The sequence below is a fragment of the Myotis davidii genome, unplaced genomic scaffold, assembly GCF_000327345.1.
Source record: "Myotis davidii unplaced genomic scaffold, ASM32734v1 scaffold88, whole genome shotgun sequence".
NCBI classification, from domain to species: Eukaryota; Metazoa; Chordata; class Mammalia; order Chiroptera; family Vespertilionidae; genus Myotis; species Myotis davidii.
In genome coordinates, this window is record NW_006300377.1 from 2,532,079 (window position 1) to 2,545,556 (window position 13,478).

Below are 13,478 nucleotides of genomic sequence, written 5' to 3' on the forward strand. Positions count from 1 at the left end.
CAGGCACACCCCCAGAAGGGTAGGGTGGGGGGGGGGGGGGGGGTGGAGAGGTGGGTGCAGTCCGCATATACCATATGCATAAGTGCCATATGATTCACCTGCTCAGGACCGCCTCCCCAGAAGGCAAGCACAAGGACCCATTTTAAGAGGATGTTTTCCCCCCCAAACATCTGAGAATGCTTCAACTTAAAGCTTAAGGTTAAAAAGGAAAAAAAAAAAAGAGAACCCCACAAACCACCCAGCCATAACCACCTTCCTTAATCAATCATAGGAGTTTCTTTTCATTTTATAAAAAGATTAATAAAAAATATTGAAAAAATTATTTTCTCATCTTATATTTGTAAAGATAATAGAATTCAGAAGTTTCTTAGAAAACAGACCAGAAACCGTCACCGTTCCCACCACTGTTGCTGAGATCAGTGGGGCTAGAAAACTGGGACACCGGAGCTGCTGGTGGAGAATGGGAGGCCCAGCCCAGAAGAAATCAGAAAATATTGGGGGAGGGGGCACGTGGGGTGTGGTTAGGAGCAATACCATGTGATACATGGCTACGCAGAAAAGGGGAACACAAGGTGGTCAGAAAAGCCTTGAACTCCTCCTCTACATACAAAACCAATTTTTACAAAGATCCAAGCAGTTGGTCCCAAACTGAGATGAACACTTCAATGTTTATTCACATGCTTTGTTTTCTCTTTTAAGAATCAGAATCAAAGTTGTCCAAATTAAATCTTTCTGCTAATGTTACTATATATGCCTAAAAAAAGAGGGCTTTAAAAACCAGGAAAAGAAATTAAAAATCATCAAATTAGTCCTCTTAGCTCCAAATGAAATGAAATTAAGAACAAAACTGGTTTCTAATAGGGAACAAACCAAAATCCAAGTATCGCTCTCCCCTCCCTGCCCCAGTCCCCACCCCACACTCCAACAACAAATGAGAAACACAGCTAAAGCCCAATGTGCTGTGTTCTGCTCAAAAACTGGGCCTGACCCCAGGCTCCATGGTCAGCCGCCTCCGTCAGTGGGACACTGCGCCAGGGATGCTTTCGGCTACAGTAGCATTCTGCATGGCTGGTGGGGGGATTTTCAGAATCTTCTTGGGGCTCTTCTGTTTAGTTCTTCACCAGCCATTTCCTAGCGCCTGTCCCCCTGGGTAGGAGCTCCCATCAGAATGGCCCCTACTCAGTGGTGGGCTGTAAATTGTCCTTCTCTTCTCGGTTCTCTGTCCCACTCTCGTCGTCTTCAATCTCCCCTTCTTCCCCGCTGAACTTGTCATGGGCCCATTTGGGGCTGGTGCTGGATTTCCGGAACATGAACCTGCCTCGACCTCGGGGAAAGGCTCCTCGGCCCCGGCCCCGACCTCCCCACTTCTCACTGCCTTCGCCTTCACGGTCGTCATGCTAGAAGGAAAGAAAACTGCCATCAATGCCAGAGTTAACAAGTAGCCAGAACCCTCTTCTCTGTGCCTACCCCCAAATGTGACTTTCTCAAACCTATGTCCGGACCCCCTTTTCTGTCCTCCTCCCTATTCCCCACTCCAAAGACACTACTGATTCAGCTCCAACAGAATATTCAGTTTGGTACATTGGGAATGCTAAGGCAGTAGCTTGGGCATTAAAATAATGATGATGATATAATCTTCACTGAGCACGGAAAGACCTGTACATGCATTATCTCATTTAATCCTTACATCTACCCTATCATCATCACCCTCCACTATGCAAATGAGTAAACAGGCTTAGGAACTTTAACTCATTATTTATTTAGTACACCACCTCTCAAACGATGGGTTTGAAAATGCCAATCACACCAAAATATTAAACTGTGTCTGATCTGGGTTGTCAGGCAGCTAACAGAAGAAGCAGCGCTCAAATACACATAGCTACGCTACAGTTCTTCCCACCCACCCTCAGCCAATTAAGAACAACTGGTTTCTAATAGGCAACAAACCAAAATCCAAGTATCGCTCTCCCCTCCCTGCCCCAGTCCCCACCCCACACTCCAACAAATGAGAAACACAGCTAAAGCCCAATGTGCTGTGTTCTGCTCAAAAACTGGGCCTGACCCCAGGCTCCATGGCCAGCCGCCTCCGTCAGTGGGACACTGCGCCAGGGATGCTTTCGGCTACAGTAGCATTCTGCATGGCTGGTGGGGGGATTTTCAGAATCTTCTTGGGGCTCTTCTGTTTAGTTCTTCACCAGCCATTTCCTAGCGCCTGTCCCCCTGGGTAGGAGCTCCCATCAGAATGGCCCCTACTCAGTGGTGGGCTGTAAATTGTCCTTCTCTTCTCGGTTCTCTGTCCCACTCTCGTCGTCTTCAATCTCCCCTTCTTCCCCGCTGAACTTGTCATGGGCCCATTTGGGGCTGGTGCTGGATTTCCGGAACATGAACCTGCCTCGACCTCGGGGAAAGGCTCCTCGGCCCCGGCCCCGACCTCCCCACTTCTCACTGCCTTCGCCTTCACGGTCGTCATGCTAGAAGGAAAGAAAACTGCCATCAATGCCAGAGTTAACAAGTAGCCAGAACCCTCTTCTCTGTGCCTACCCCCAAATGTGACTTTCTCAAACCTATGTCCGGACCCCCTTTTCTGTCCTCCTCCCTATTCCCCACTCCAAAGACACTACTGATTCAGCTCCAACAGAATATTCAGTTTGGTACATTGGGAATGCTAAGGCAGTAGCTTGGGCATTAAAATAATGATGATGATATAATCTTCACTGAGCACGGAAAGACCTGTACATGCATTATCTCATTTAATCCTTACATCTACCCTATCATCATCACCCTCCACTATGCAAATGAGTAAACAGGCTTAGGAACTTTAACTCATTATTTATTTAGTACACCACCTCTCAAACGATGGGTTTGAAAATGCCAATCACACCAAAATATTAAACTGTGTCTGATCTGGGTTGTCAGGCAGCTAACAGAAGAAGCAGCGCTCAAATACACATAGCTACGCTACAGTTCTTCCCACCCACCCTCAGCCAAGAACAGACAGCAAGACCAAGAGTCAATGGAGTTGCTCATGGTCTCAGACTTAGACTTAGTGGCCAAGTTAGGACCAGAATCCAGTTTCCTGTCTTGTATCTTCCATCTTTAGTTTTATTTAAGGAGGCAGTGTGGCAGAGTACGAAAAACACAACCTACATCTCAAACAATCCTGCTCTGACCATTTCACCAGAGAGGAGGCATCCAATGAAAGAATGAATGAGAATTTTGAAAAGTAGGAGTCGTTGCTAAGTCATCAGCCCCATGGCTTCAAAGAGTCTGAAACACCCACCCATGCAATAGGGGTAGGCTCCTGGGGGTCAGCCAATTAAAGGGCCAGCTGCTTCCTACCAGGGTTGCTTGTTTACTTGGTTAAATGCATCAGGTGGGTGATGCTCCCTTAGGTGGCATGTAGGGGCAGGAAAAAGGGCTCCCACTATAGCAATCCCACTCCAGGACCTATCCTGGCTGGGCCCAGTCAACATTTCCCTAAATATAGACTCAAGGGTCCTCGAGGAGTCTCAAATCAGCTCCCAGCAGCCCCAGAAAAGGGAAGGTGGCTGTGCAGAGCCATCTACACAATAGCCTGTTTCCTAGTTGTGCAAATGACAACTCAGACCCATGCCAGCCCTTCTCCTAGACGATGGAGACTCAGCTCCAGGTTTCCCTTGATCACAACACTCAGAGGCACATCTCTCTGCTTGGATCTAAGCCTGCTGTTGACATAGCAAGGCCAAGAGAGTTCACTCACTAGCCAGGTAATTCAGCCTAGAAGAGCCCGAACCTGAGGGAGGGGAGCGAGGTGCAGAAGGTGCCTGGTAACCGACACTGACAAACAGCCTAGATGAGAAAAGCCCCAGTGGCTTTTCATTTTGGAGACAGAGATCCTGAGCAAGTGTCTTCCTGTCAATCTTGCACCAGCAAGTGACCGAGTGGAACTGTGGCTTAAAGGAAGGGTTACAGCTCTATCCCTGAGTAGAGACTGAAAGGAGGCCGAGACGGGGGTGGGTGAGCAATAAAACAAGTCACAAACTAAAAAGGGAAGAGCAACCCTTCTTGTTTATCCTAGAATCCATCTATATCTCAGGTGATAAACCCTTGAGAGGCCAGGGCTGCCTCTTAGAGAATACTCATCGTGCCAGCACTCTACTGCCCCTCGACACATCCCCCCAGTGCAAGATGCCTCCTCACATATTCAATCAGTTCTGAACAGACCGAACATACCAACCAAAGCCTTGGTATCAACTACTATGTGTGCCAAAGGCCCCGGCCCTTCCTGGTTATCCCGACACATACCAGGTAATACTTCTTGCTCTTGGGCGTGTATTCGGGGTCCCACTCCTCTTCTCGGCTTCTCTTTTGAAAATCATTGTTGCTGCTATTGTTGTTGTTGCCAGAGTAGTTGCCTCTGCCCCAGCCCCTACCTCTGGCTCGAAATTGCTGTGGCATAAAGAGGGGAAAAGGAACAAAGGACCATGTCAGGGATGGAGAAAAACAATGCCCTGCATTCTGTTCAAACACGTTTCTGGCACAGAACAGTTGTCCTGCAGTCAATATGCAGGTCCCCTGGTTTATAGTCAATCCTTTCCTGTTTACCTAAGGTCTACAGCCTAGACAGAGGACAACATGGCACCAGGGCCTCCAGGCACAGCAGGAGTCAAGGTAAGTTGGAAAGTTCTGAGACTAGGAGTCCTAAGAGGCTTTCTGGTATCTAGCTCAGGGATTATGATTAGTAAAATAACTACAAGTGGAAAGCCTAGGTAATGGGGAACCACAGATTCTGAGGTCTGTAGACTGGATTACTTATATTAAGGGCAACCAAACTGGCATTCTGATAATCACATAATTAGAATTGGTGGGAGCAAGAGGTTAGAGAGAAGGGGTGACGGCAGGGTCTTACAAAGGTCCCTCGAGCTCTGCCTCCTCTTTCATTTGGACCCACAAAGTCTTTGGTCCCCAGTCTTGATTTGTCAAAGCCGGTGGTGCTCTCCTCTCTCTCCTCCGTTTCTTCAGTGTACTCCTCCGCTTTGTAGGAGTGGGATGACTGGGAGGAAGAGGATGATGACCTGGACCGGTCTCGTGTTCTCCGGTGCTTCCTATGAAAACAGAAGGGCCAGGAAAAAGCAATAAACCCCTTGGCTGGGCCTCCTGAATAAGCAGCACGGGACAATCAGGAATGTGTTTGTGATGACGGCATTGATGAGTAACCTAAAAAAACCCCAATTCATCCCACCTTACCCACCCAGGGTACCTGGGGAGATCCCAATTCTGTCAGTCATGTTCACTGACACATCTACACTTGAGCCTGTGATGAACATAGGACATACATGTAAGGAACAAAACAGTCCATGGCCTCTGGCAGCTCAGTTAATGCATATGCATGAAACAGAAAGACAGAAGAACACTAACACTGTGCTGAGAGTCCCATGTATATGGTACTGGGACAGAAGCTTCATATATTAGCATCTGTCTGTGCTTTCTAGGACTTTATTCTCTTAGGACAAACACTACCTATCTCTTGGGGTTGCTCTAAAGATCGAACACTTTACACTGACATAGCAGGCACACAGTAAATGGCAACTCGGAGTATTCAGTAGTATTCCCTCATTTTTCAGGTGACAGAGCTGAGCAGAACCTGGATTCAAACCTACTTCTAATTATACTACTGCTCCACATACCGCCGCACACTGAGCTCAAACAGGTTGTGTTATTAAGCACAAAATCTGGCAGAACTCTTCCCAGTTATTTCCCTACCTTCCCTTCATCTGGTGGAAATTACAGACTATAGCAAATCAGACTACTGCGATGAGTCACTGTCTGTGTACTAAAGGTCAGGGCCAGCCCTGCGTCTAGGGGAGGTTGCCTCTAAGGTGGCAAAAGGCCAGGCTCCCAGGGGTGGAAAAGGACTTACAGGAAGAAGCCAGCCAAGTGGCAGTGGCCTATCATTGTCCTCCCTTCCCTCATCCTCCTCCATTAGGAAAAGCACCTTGCCCCTCCCCCACTTTCCACATGTGACAAACTCAAGAACTTAACTATTTGAATCCTACTAGCATTTACTCATAACAAGGGAAATCTAAGTTATTGTCATAGGATTCATATAACTCAGAGGTAGAACTCTTGACTTCTAGAAATCAAGAGGTTTCCAAAAGGCTCCAGATTTGAATCCTAGCACTGCCTCTCCATGTGTTCCAGGGGAAGAAATCAGTCCATAATCCCAACCAACCCGAAACACTTGAGAGGTTCTGCTCCCTTTCCACCAGGGCAGCCAGGGCAGCCCTGAGAACTACTGTTTGAACCACCATTTCCTATTGAGGAGTAGCAGAGCAGGTCCTTTATCTATGGCAGCCCTGAAACTGCTGGGGCTCCTAATACACAAGTAACACACTGGAAAGAGACAAAGTACAACAGAAGATCTTGAGTTTTGATGTCAGCCGGTACTTCTACAATCTTGGACAAATTGTCCTGAGCGTAGCTTCTTTACCTTCACACCAACTATCCAACTGTTCTCAAAGGATTTGATAATCAAATGGATGCAAAAATGCTTGCCAGCTGAAGTTCAGAAACAGCAAAGGTGGCACTGTTTCTTATGGGAAGGTGTGGGGCTTCAACTTGGCTACATTTAATGAGACATGATTGATTAGACATGGAACGGCCAGGCTGGCATGGCTTAGTGGTTGGGCATTGACCTATGAACCAGGAGGTCACAGTTCGATTGCTGGTCAGGGCACATGCCCAGGCTGCAGCAGGCTGCGGGCTGGATCCTCAGTGGAGGGCATGCAGGAGGCAACCAATCGATGATTCTCTCTCATCACTGATGTTCCTCTCTCTCCCTCCCTCCCTCTCCCTTCCTCTCTGAAAGCAATAAAAATGTACTTTTAAAAAAAGAAAGTCATGGAACGTCAAAATGCACATAGAAACACGACCTTAGCATAAATGCTGCCCTATGAAGTTCAACAATGCTACCTTTGTTTAAAGAATAACCTCTCTTAGCCCTAGCCAGTTTGGCTCAGTGGATGGAGTGTTGGCCTAAGGACCGAAGGGTCCCGGGTTCCATCCCCAGTAAGGGCGTGCAGGAGGCAGCTGATCAGTGATTCTCTCTCATCACTGATGTTTCTATCTCTTGCTCCCTCTCCCTTCCCTTCTGAAATCAAGAAAAATATATTTAAAATAATAATAAAAAATAAAATAAAAGCTTGTCATTTTCAAAAAAGAAAAACAAATAACCTCTCTTAGAAGTGTTTGCTAACTTAGTTTTAAAAGCATTAAGAGCAACAATCTTGTCCTATCTAGTTCCACACAGTTTTGACCAGTGTTATTACCTGATAATGATTTTGAGCCATTTCTAAAACATAACCTCCCCATGAAGATTTGAATCCCAAATGATTTCCCACACTCCCACAGCCCAATGAGCTGGCCATCTCCCAGGGCAGGCCTTCTTTAGAGAAGGTTCATACCCACTTCAATAGGTTTGGTGAAGAGCCTAAAGGGGGCAGATGAGACTCCACTCAGGAATCTGAATGAGGTGACGGGCTCACGTACTTCTGCTTCTTTGATCCTTTATGGGTTTTCTCTGTTTTCTCAGCTGATCTTTCCCTCGAGTGGCTTGAGTCTCGGGAATCCACTGATTCTCTTGATTTACCTCGTTTAAGATCTCTCTCCTTATGTTTTTTACGACGTTCAATATCAAGGCGGAGATCAACAGGATCATCTTTGTATTTTCCCTCAGCCTGCCAAAAGAAAATCAAAAGGAAGGTTTTTGGAGTTCAGGGCTGCCAACTCAACCACCCCATAAACTGTGGTTACTACTCCAATGGAGTGGTGCAGAGGGAGAACTGGGAGTGTGAGGCACCTCACCCAAGCTTGGGAGGGATGCAGATGTCTCAAGAAGTCACTTCATGAGGATCCCTCCCTCAGATCCCAAACCAGTTCTCTAATGTAATAATGGTAGCCTTCTAAAAATACGCTATATTGATCTTGCTTCGTTTCCTCCGCAGCCCTATAATGAACTGGCTAGTCTATAATTGAGGCGGCCAAATCAGCGCTAGAAAGTGGTTGGCTAAGGCTGGCTCCTGCTTACTCACCAACAAAAGTAGAAATGCATGTGTTACCCTTTTCCTACCTACAATGTAGCAGCCACCCCAAGCTTATCCTAGACTTGGAATCATGTCTGAGTACTGAGTCCAAAGACAGACAGTGGGAGCCTTAAACAGCCTTCCTAAATGGTTGGTTATACTGAGAATTTCTCTAGAGAGGAAGTATCAATAATGCAGGGAGTACCATAATTTCATAAAGTGGCAAAACGAGGTCAAAGGTTATTTTTAAAAAAAGGATGAAGAAGAAAAAATCTTCTTCTAGGAAGTGTAACCATCAGGGCAGGGACAATATGACCAGCACTGCAAGGGTCCCACAGTTCTCGGGAAACTTAGTGAGAGCAGAGATGCAAGGTGATTTCAAGGACATTACACACTAGGACTTGTCTCATGGGACTAACACCTCCCTAAAAGAGCAAGAACTGAGCAGTTCACTCTGTATTAGAAACATTTCACTTACACTAAGCTTTTTGTTGAAATCAAAGTTTAATTTTAACAGGAGTGGTAGGTATTAAGTTTATTGTATCTCCACTGTTTTGGGTGTTTTTGTTGTGTGTTGTTTTTTTTTGGGGGGGGGGGGGTCGGGTCTCTGCACTCTCCAAAGACTAAAGAAAAGCAAGACAAAAGCAGGCGCTGCTCCCTCGGGTGGTGCACACAACATCTCTAATGAGCTGGCTTTGTGAGGCACAGATGAGATGTCTTCTGGGTTTCAAAACCTTGCTTTTCACATGTTAGTGTCAATCTGGTGGACACTTCTTCGAGAAAAAGAAAAGGGGATGGGAGAGAACAGAGATTGTACAAGAGTGCCTCTCATCACATTCAACCAACAAGACAAATTTGTTTAGAAAACTTGATGATTAATTAAAATTTTCAGAAAGGTTTCAGCAGCATTGGAAGAACCATCTCTGATTTTTAAATTTCAACTGTATATGTGAATGAAGGTCAATAAATACTAAGATTTTTTAAAGCCTCAAATCTAGTATTTCACATTAAAAGAGTGCATATAAGCTTTAACCTCTTAATAACAGAGTTTTTACGTGCACATCATTGCAAATGTAGCTGGGCTATCAAAGTAATGTTTAGCTTCAAAGTAACAGTAACCAACAGATGACAGATACGGTACAATGTTAGGAAAAACTGGACTAGCTGTTTAAAACAGTCTACTAAGTTAAGATATGAATATTTCACTCTCCTCTGACATGCATGTCTTTTTTAAATCATGGTTGGAAATAGTGCATGTATATAGTTGATTTGATAATACTTACAAGCAGAAAAATATCACAAAAAGTTTCTTCTCTCATCATGGGCACTTGTTCCAAAACTCCTTTTTTTTTCTCAAGCTCACCTCAATAGACTTTGGGGTCATTTACCATATTCTAACCACTTCACAAAGGTTGTTGATACATTTAATAAAAATTAACCCTTTGTAGTTCATTTTTAGAATTATGCCCATCCTTAAAAGAAAAACACAAACTTAAGTAGAGAGTAATTTAAACAAACATATTTCTGTCAAGTTCATGCCCAACGCACTCATTTTGTCGGAATTACTGATCAAAGCAACAGTTCACCTTGTAGCCAGGTTCCCGGGGACTTTTCATTTCATCATGAGCCAATCCATGTTTCCTGAATGTACTGGGGGAAATGTCTATCCTCCTAAAATTTAAAACAAAAAATTTTAAATATCCAGTGTGACTATAATATAGGTAATATTTTATAAGTTGGTAATGGAATCATAGGCATTCCTTTTTATCATGTTTCATAACTTACATACATATTACTTATATTCTTTGCATTCTTACCCTCTCCCATAGGTATGCACAAAGCACACAAAATCTAAAACTTCTCAAACTCAAACAGTAATGCTACATCCAGGAAGGCAGACTCACAGACAAGCTTATGATTTCAAGTTCATATCAAAATTATCTATAGAGCCCTGGCCCGGAAGCTCAATTAGTTAGAGCATCGTCCTGATAAGCCAAGGTTGTGAGTTTGATCCCCGGTCAGGGCATATACAAGAAGCAACCAACTGAATGCATAAATAAGTGAAAAAACAAATCAATGTTTCTCTCCACCCACTTCCTTTCCTCTCTAAAACCAATCAATCAATAAGAAATTGTTTTTTTGTTGTTGTTGTTGTTGTTTTTTAATATATTTTATTGACTTTTTACAGAGAGGAAGGGAGAGAGATAGAGAGTCAGAAACATCGATGAGAGAGAAACATCGATCAGCCGCCTCCTGCACATCCCCCACTGATTGACTACTCCTTTCCATTCACAACTATAAACACCCACTCCTTTCCTAGAATCTGCAGGATGTTACCTTAAATTCTACTGCTAGGCAAGGATAGTTTAATATCTGATGATCAGTCTTCTATGACCACCTCCAATGTAAGGTTGAGGTCCTCACCTGTGTATCTCTGGGCTTTTCTTGTTCTTAGCTGCCTCTTGTTCAGTTCCTCTCTTTAGGTATTTAGTAAAGCGTTCATGCAATGTCATTCCTGAGGACCCGAAGTGATGTTCTGTGGGGATTCAAAGAAAAACACATTATGCCATCAAAGGCAGACATAATATTCAACTCTTTTGTATGAACCTGCAGCCACAGATATGTGACTAAAATACTCAAATCTATATAACAAACATACCAAAGAGAGAGGAAAAAAAGGTTGGTTTGCACAATCCAATGTTGGGCACTAGAATACCACTGTAGCTCCCTTATCTTAGGACATGGATACAAAGAGAGAAACCTGGAGCTTACTGTCATTTGAATCACACCACCAACTCCTGCTTAAGTTTAAATTTCAGAGGAGACCTATAACTGGACCATCCCAGCTTCTACATCACCTCTCTGCCATTCCCCAACCCATTCACTTCCATTTGCCCTTATGGTGGAGAAGAAATTCACAGCATAAGGTCAACAAGAGGCTTCCACTTACTGGACAAGAAAAAACAGAGTTGCAGGTAAAGCCACTTTTCACACTTCCCTTTTCAAGCATTTTAAGCCTTCACATGCAAGATTTTACCTATTCTCATGATCACAAACCACTACTAACAATTCACAATGTTCAGCTCTGTAATTAAAAAATGGAAACTCACTGAAATCGATTTCCTTCCAGTCAGTCCCTCGCTTCAAAGGCCCTTTCAATAAGATGAAGGGCCTCATAAGGCTCTTTTATTCATCTGTTCATCCTTCTGCTTGTAACAGACCAGTGGTTCCCAACCTTCCTAATGCCGTGACCCTTTAATACAGTTCCTCATGTTGTGGTGACCCCCAACCATAAAATTATTTTCGTTGCTACGTCATAACTGTAATTTTGCTGTTATAAATCGTAATGTAAATATCTGATATGCAGGATGTATTTAGGCAACCCCTGTAAAAGGGTTGTTCGACCCCCAAAGGGGTCGCAGCCCACAGGTTGAGAACCACTATATTAGAGGAAGCTAAGCTGTGGCAAGGGATCCTGAGCAGACTGGGGTTGGGACTTACCTTTAACATGGTGAACAATGGTCACAATGTGCTGGGCAAACAGTTCCGAGGGGCTCCGCTGAGACTGAGCTGACTGTATGTGCTGGAAAATGGAACGAAATTCTTGTTCCTTTTTGTTGCTATGAACTAGATCCCGACAAAGCTTGCGTTCCTGAGCCAGTAATCCACTGGGTCTGGAGGGAAAAAAACCACCAGGGACTCAGTATAACAAGATATACAGAAAGTCCGAACATTTAAACCCTAAAAAATGCAATGCATTTGTTCAAAGAGCTTTAATTTTACCCACAAAGTTCCTTTTTTTAATTCCCTACCAAATTTCAAAGTAACCTCAATGCACAACTATGGAAAAAGGTATCCAAAATCTATTGCTTCCCTTTTTTCACTGGCAATCTTTAATAGAAACAAATTAGGATGAATGTTAAACCTCAGTGATTCTGTTTTTGGGGTCACTGCTGGCTTTACCAAACACAACAAATGAGAAAGTATTTAAAAGATCAACTAGCTTGGCCAGCCAGAGCCATTCAGTGAATCGACACAATAAAGCAGGAGTGGAATGTGGCTCCCGCTGACTTCCAACAGGCTGCAGAGTTTTTATCCCAAGTAAAAAATAGCCTGGCCTCGCCCTAGTCGGTTTGGTTCAGTGGACAGAGCATCAGCCTGCGAACTGAAAGGTCCCAGGTTCGATTCTGGTCAAGGGCACATGCCTGGGTTGTGGGTTCAATCCTCAGCGGGGGACTTGCAGGAGGGCAGTCAATCCATGCTTCTCTCTCATCATGGATGTTTCTATCTCTCTCTCCCTCTCCCTTCCTCTCTGAAATCAATAAAAATATATTTTTTTAAAAAGCACAAAACAAATATATTTTTTTAAAAAGCCTAGCTTCTTCCTCCTCCAGAATGCAGCCAGAGGTGACTTCTGAAAATAGTTTGCTATTCACTTGGCCCAGAAACCCCCGACAAAATCATGCAAATCAAGAGGTTCAAATCTTCATGTTCACTTTAAGAACACTAGTGAAACTGCCCAGGCCATCAAGGGTATTCATGTCCAAAAAAACCACCAAGTATCTGAAGGACGTCACTTTCCAGAAGCAATGTGTGTCATTCCGTCGTTGCAACGTGGAATTGGTAGGTGTGCCCAGGTGAAACAGTGGGGCTGGATACATGGTGACCCAAAAAGAGTGCTGAATTTTTGCTGCGCATGCTTAAAAACGCAGAAAGCCTCTAATGCTGAACTTAAGGCTTTAGATGTAGGTTCTCTGGTCATTGAGCACACCCAGGTGAACAAAGCTCCCAAGATGTGTTGTGGAACATACAGAGCTCATGGGCATATGAACCCATACATGAGCTCTTCTTGCCTCATTGAGGGGATCCTTATAGAAAACACGCAGATTGTTTCTAAACCAGAAGAGGAGGTTGCACAGAAGAAAAAGATATTCCAGAAGAAACCAAACTTATGGCCTGGGAGTAAATTCAACATAAAATAAATACTAATAAAAGTAAACAACAAAACTAGCCTTGCCATCACCACTCTTTCCTGAAGTTCTCCTCTTACCCACAGCCCCAACTCTAAAAACTGCCGTATTATTTCTTGGTGAAGAGCTGTAATAGTAAGACTCTAGGAGCCTACTGAAAATGGAGAACTGGATCCTGGATGGCTCTACAGGCCAAAGGCACCTTAAGCAAATTCATGGGGAAAGCAAACAAACAAAACAGGATGAAGGCTGGGAAGGTGAGGAGGGGCTGGATAGAGGACCAGAAAACAGCAGAGGGGACCCAACACCAAAAAAAAAAAAAAAGTCACTGAAGAAACACCCTTCACCACCCTGACTTCAACACATAATAGCTCAGTGACACACACTCCCCACTGACAGGTGTGGACCCGAGGGTATCAGCTCTGAAGCTTGGACAGCGGGAAAATAT

The 13,478-nt window shown here is 44.3% G+C and overlaps 1 protein-coding gene and 1 long non-coding RNA gene across 3 annotated transcripts in view; one reads left to right on the forward strand and one right to left on the reverse strand.

Annotated features, from left to right (window-relative positions):
* Window positions 1-308, forward strand: part of LOC107185222 — a 664-nt gene extending 356 nt beyond the window's left edge. The window contains exon 2 of the long non-coding RNA XR_001516144.1: window positions 49-308. This is a non-coding gene — a long non-coding RNA (uncharacterized LOC107185222). The remainder of the gene's footprint in view (window positions 1-48) is intronic.
* A 1,878-nt stretch (window positions 309-2,186) lies between these two features.
* The window catches only part of THRAP3 (thyroid hormone receptor associated protein 3), a 49,598-nt gene continuing 38,306 nt past the window's right edge, over window positions 2,187-13,478 (reverse strand). For both annotated transcript variants that reach the window (XM_015572839.1, XM_006777295.2), the window contains exons 6-12: window positions 11,562-11,734; window positions 10,485-10,596; window positions 9,647-9,731; window positions 7,528-7,715; window positions 4,889-5,084; window positions 4,285-4,428; window positions 2,187-2,471 (exon numbers count right to left, since the gene is read on the reverse strand). In XM_015572839.1, the coding sequence (XP_015428325.1) occupies window positions 2,250-2,471; window positions 4,285-4,428; window positions 4,889-5,084; window positions 7,528-7,715; window positions 9,647-9,731; window positions 10,485-10,596; window positions 11,562-11,734 (1,120 nt within the window). In that variant the 3' untranslated portion in view covers window positions 2,187-2,249. The remainder of the gene's footprint in view (window positions 2,472-4,284; window positions 4,429-4,888; window positions 5,085-7,527; window positions 7,716-9,646; window positions 9,732-10,484; window positions 10,597-11,561; window positions 11,735-13,478) is intronic.